General features: G+C 31.8%; 1 protein-coding gene across 1 annotated transcript; it reads right to left on the bottom strand.

Annotated features, from left to right (window-relative positions):
• Positions 1-1222: 1222 nt before the first annotated feature.
• Positions 1223-4304, bottom strand: LOC140982423 (probable receptor-like serine/threonine-protein kinase At5g57670). The gene is made up of 7 exons (XM_073448922.1): positions 4015-4304; positions 3630-3884; positions 3302-3459; positions 3122-3201; positions 2658-2793; positions 2424-2573; positions 1223-1512 (listed from the first exon to the last, which is right to left on the bottom strand). The coding sequence occupies exons 1-7, from the start codon at positions 4190-4192 to the stop codon at positions 1261-1263; spliced, it is 1209 nt and encodes a 402-aa protein (XP_073305023.1). The 5' UTR covers positions 4193-4304; the 3' UTR covers positions 1223-1260.
• Positions 4305-5599: the final 1295 nt, after the last annotated feature.

The following is a 5599-nucleotide window of genomic DNA, read 5'->3' as shown; positions in this document are numbered from 1 at the left end:
AAAATTTATGATAATTAAATTTTGGGAGAATAAATTCAAGGAGTTGAATTTATAAAATTTGAGAATGTAATTTATTAAATTCAAAAGTTGAGTTTATTAAATATTAAATTTTGGATGTGATAAAATTCAAGGAGTTAAATTTATAATTTAAATAATAAATTCAAATGTTGAATTTATAATCGATTTAATTTATTAAGCTCAAAAGTTGAGTTTATTAAATATTAAATTAAAATTGGTGAGAAGTATGTTTAATGGGTTTGTAGGAGTACAAGTCCAACATACTAAATAATTAAAGTTCTTAATTGATTTTGATTAATTAATTAAACTAGTTGGATTAGCCCAATTAATTAATCAAGCTCATTAATACTAATTATGTGTATTATAGTCATGACTTAATTATAAAAGGGTGTTGAGAGGCCATAACCCTAGCCACCATAAGACACAAATTTCGAAAACACTCTCCAGCTCTCCCTCAATATTTCGGCCACTTTGATTAGATTTTAAGGTTGAGCCGCCTCTCGATTTTTAATCTCCAACGTAAAAACTTCTTCTAATTTTTCTAGTACAAATTAGAAGATGAACAAATCATCTAGTCGTGGACCTGATTAGAAGAATAAAGAAAGGATTTTCTGAAGAACGTTCGTAAGGAATTCATCAAAAGCTATATCCGTCTATATCGGATTAGTTGGAGACAAGTGATTTAATTCACCAAATGTATAAAATTTTAACGCCTTATGAATGTTTAATCATAAAACCGTACGAGTGCTCAAACAAATATATTTTGATTGGCAAAAAAAATATAAAATTTAAAACTTCCGCTGCGTTTGGACACGAGAAAATCGAGATCCAACAACACGTCCGTTTATTATCATTTTCCTCTGTAAAGACAGTTTTTGGTAATGAAATAGATTGGTTTGGTTAATTAATATACTACGAAGTTTGTTGATTTCAAATATTTATTTGTTAAACGTCGGTATCATAGGCTCGGGGCGCAAGACTTGACAGAGAAGCCGTGATGTTTGCCTACCACGTACATAAAGAAAGTAATTTATGAAACGATAAGCATCCCTGCTTGGTGCATTCATGTGTTAGCTTGCTTAGTGAAGTTTGCCTTTTATTTACTAACCTATTTTCATTTATTCCACAAAATATTACATATTACAACTTAACCAAAAATAATGGTGTAAAGTTGGCTATAAGTAGCATCACTATACATTCATATATATCACACATTTATTTATAGATATATAATATTTACCCTCAAACTTTACCTTTATTTGGATATTTTGTATTTATTTTATACATGTCAATTACTATCATTGTAGGATTTATTTTTTTATTGTAATTAGAGCTCCCAATTGAGACGGAGTCTCTCGGTGAGGTTGAGAATGAACTATCGGATCCACATTCAAGATCCTCAAAACCCCAAAGTTCTTCGCGATCTTCCTCTTCCTTCGACGTTTTCCATTTTTCCTTGTCAATTTCTTCCTCCGATAAAATTATTTTCAACACCTATAAAAAAAAATCATCATAGTTCAGTGTTCATTTAATCAAAAAATTATATATGGAGAGCTAATTTAGCCAAATTCGACCGAAGTAGTGATCAGATCAGACTACCGAAGTTCGATCTAGGATCAGCTAATCGAAGGCTAGGATCAACCCTTTCTCACTATGCCTTTTAGCTTGTCAATAACACTCAAAGATCTAACTAATCACATGCATGAACTAGATATATCTGCCTAATAACCCACAGAGAATAAAGTTAATGGTTAGGTGAAGAAAAAGGAAAGAAATCAAACACCGTCCATTTAAAATATGGTTAAAATCACATGATATGGAGACAACAAGGCTATCAAGCAATGAACAATCTAATCTTATCATAAATTACTCAAATTTTCTCGACGGCAGGTCTGGTCAACCATGAAAAGCTTGTGTGGACACAGTCTTTCCTTGAATCGGAATTAATTAAACGAGCGTGTTAAGTTTGATACTACGGTCTCTATCAGTAAACTATAAAAAAGTTAGTGTGAGATTAGGTGATTTTATAGGAGAAAACAACACAAACTTAGTCTATACTTCAACATAAAATCGACACGACCTTTAAAAGAAAGAAAGTGCTTATATTGAGTAAATGTTGAGAAGAGGATAATGTAGAATAATGGGGCACTCGAGAAAGGCTTCTTCTATAATTACATATCTTAATTTGGAGTAATGTTTCCTATGTTTCTGAGCCGAATTAGAAAATCCCATATCGCTTATGTTACCTCGATCATTTCCCAAATCGAAACAAGAAAAAGGTACAGATGTATACTCACGATAAAACCAAGAATTCCATGAGCATTAGCAAAAGTAGGCAGTCATTGAACGCATAATGCATGATATTTTATCACAGAATAAGGGAAAATCGGAGAAAAAACGATCACCTCACTCATCGTAGGGCGCCAGATAGAAGAGGCTCGAATGCATAGAGATGCTGCATATGCAAGCTTATTAAGCTGTATTTCATTGTAATCATCTACAAGCCTCGGATCAATCACATCTTTCGTATTTCCTTGGCTTAATATTGGTTTTGCCTATTTGATTAGCAGAATGAAATTAAGTGTTCCTTGAAACATTAGAAAAAAAAAACTTGAACTATATATAGATTTTGGCATTACCCAACTATGCAAACTTTGATGAGAGTTATCCACAGGTTTCTTTCCAGAAATAAGCTCAAGTACGAACACTCCAAATGCAAATACATCGGTCTTTTCATCTACGACTCCATGCATAAAATACTCCGGTGCTAAATGTCTGCCATATGCAAGACCAAATGTCATCTTCTACGACACTCGGTGTTAGATTTTCAACAACACGAATAGGATATGTGCCACGTTTCTCATGATACATGCCACATTCACATCGCGTGACCGATCAATTTTTGCTACGTCATAATCTCTAACTATTAGTAACTTAGCAAATCAAATCTTTTAAAACATACAATGTCGAATCGTCATGTTTTGATTGTTTTGACAAAAAAGGCAATTGCTATTCTCCAACATTTTATGAAACTCGTGATGAACATCCATCCAGTCAAGTATACTATGTAAACCCGAACTTAAGACATGAATTCAGTGTGTACCCAAAAGTTCCTTCGATTGGAACTATTGAATGATGACTCCATTGAGAAGGGAGCCATTTCGCCAACCCAAAATCAGATATCTGTAAAGAAGTAAATTGAAAACACTTACTAGCCTAACCCCATATCTCCTCCTCATTATTAAAGATAAAAAATTTAAAACAAGTAAAATTGAAAAATGACCTGCGGTTCAAAATCTGCTGTCAATAAAATATTTGATGCCTTGATGTCCCTATGAATTATTCTTCTGGGACACCTCTTATGCAAGTAATGTAGGCCCCTAGCTGTTCCAACTGCAATTTTATGTCTTGTTTTCCAGTCCATTACTGGCAATTTCTCATCTAAACCAAAGAACCAAAAATAAATAATTAAAAGAATCCCATAAATTTTCATAATCATCGACTTGAAAAAACGAAACTTAATAATTTTTTTAAAAAGTATTTATATAGACAAAGCCAAAGCTTAAATCAAATAAATTTCACACAAACCCCACAAATTTGAGTCTTCGTACCATGTAGAAGAGAAGAAACAGAGCCCTTTGAAGAGAACTGGAAAACAAGATAGAGGCCATTATCAAGACAGCAACCAAGAAGCGAAGTAACATTTGGATGCGAAACATGCCCCAATGTCCCAATCTCACTCAAGAATTCCTTCTCTTTTCTCTCGTCATTCGACGTTTTCGACAACCTTTTCACAGCAATTGCTTCCCCATCTTCCAAAACTCCTCTGTAAACCTCAGCATATCCCCCTCTCCCCGCCATATTCTCTGGAAAAAAAAAAGAAGAAATTAATTTGTCAAATCCACCCACCCTTATGTATCATATATTCTGATGCCATTTCACTTGATATCCTTTTTTTTTCTCAAATAAAACAACAAATTCTGAAGCAGCATGAACCTGGGGAGAACCCATCGGTGGCAGCAAAGATTTCTTCGTAGGAAAAGCATTTCCAAGTGGGCTTCTGAAATGACTGTGAAACGGTGGGTTGATTTTGCTGCGCAGCAAAAATGGAATCTTTGGAGGACTCCTTGTAGGAGAACAGGCGCCTCAGGCTGGCTGTACGTATGTATTTCATGACTTGTACGTACTTTGAGGATCACAGGCGTTGTGTGTGTTGCTTATTTGCAGTGCAGAGAACTCCAAGGTCAAAGGACAGACTGTAGAGCAGGTGACAGTGCTGCTCTGTGATCATTTAAATTGTTTTTTTGGCACATAAAAATCTACTCTAGATTTTTATTTAAAAAATTTTAAATAGGAAATTTGTTGTTTTAAGGAATAAAAAGTTGTTTAGACACATAACATAAAATAGTAAATTTGATGAAGGAGAATGAGTCGATTAGAGCAATCAAAACGGATCATGTTTAATAAATGAGTTGTATTGATAATGTCTTGAACCGGCTCTTCAAATAGTGTGTTGTGACGGATTGCAGGCCAATCTTCTTCAATCTGTCAAATTTAAGTAAAAGTAGAGGGATTTAGGAAGAAAAATAATTTTTTTATTTATTTACTTTTGATCGGGGTGAAATCATTTGGATTAATTATTTTTACAATAAGGATCCGTTTGGTATGTGTGATAAGATAAATAAATGATTAATAATTAGAATGATTAAAAAATGAGAGATATTGATTAATAGTATGGTTTGATAAATAACATGGTGTTTGGTATGATTTTAAAATGATGGATTAATTTTGTAAATTTTATTGTAATGACTAAAATGCCCAAAGTGCTAATTAAATATATATTCTTAAAATAATTGGATAGATAATTAAACATTTATTAAAATTAATTTAAATATATTTATTAGAAATAAATTTGTAAATATGTATTTACTTTAATATTTAAAATAACAATAATATTTTGATGTCCGAAATACCCGTGCTATTTTTTTTTTTCACCTTTTTAAAATTGAATTTAACAATATATTTTATTTCTCAAAATAAAACCAATTTTTATTACTGTTTTAACAAATATTTTATCCATTGTTCTTTTCCTTTTCATTAATCATAAATACTGAATCGGTATTTAACCATCTTTGTTTTTTAAAATAATATTATGAATAAAACTAAAAAATATTATTATATTTTAAAATAAAAACAAATTTGTTTTATTGACAAAAAAAAGATTTGATTTGTTGTTATAAGTGAAAGAAATCTTTTTGTTACTTTTTTTCTCAATAAACAAACATATTTTCTAAGTTTTTATACAGTTATAAAAACAATATTAATTATTATACAGTTAAATAGCATTGTTGATTAATATTTTATGAAGGGGTGTATTGGTAATAAAACTCCAGTATCATTCCTTATCCCACCAAAAAGTAGGTAATAATTGTCCCTCAAATTCGAATAAGTCATATGCATAGTGCGGGCCTCATATGGGCCCATCGGACTATCCAAAACTGATATACGCGAGAAGAACACGTGATTAGTTGTGAAATTTTAATCAATCCTATCTAATCACTCAAACCAAACTCACCCTTAG

This window comes from Primulina huaijiensis, chromosome 1 (genome assembly GCF_012295235.1).
Source record: "Primulina huaijiensis isolate GDHJ02 chromosome 1, ASM1229523v2, whole genome shotgun sequence".
Classification (NCBI taxonomy): Eukaryota; Viridiplantae; Streptophyta; class Magnoliopsida; order Lamiales; family Gesneriaceae; genus Primulina; species Primulina huaijiensis.
Note: the sequence above shows the minus strand (reverse complement) of the source record. Positions and strands in the feature narration are given on the sequence as shown.

Excerpts from the sequence above, each read along its gene's own strand:
- LOC140982423 (XM_073448922.1), bottom strand. The coding sequence starts at position 4,192 with ATGAAATACATACGTACAGCCAGCCTGAGGCGCCTGTTCTCCTACAAG. Across the intron at positions 2,574-2,657 it reads ATCAAAGTTTGCATAGTTGG|GCAAAACCAATATTAAGCCA; the intron begins GTAATGCCAAAA and ends CTAATCAAATAG. Across the intron at positions 1,513-2,423 it reads GGCGCCCTACGATGAGTGAG|GTGTTGAAAATAATTTTATC; the intron begins GTGATCGTTTTT and ends TTTTTTTTATAG.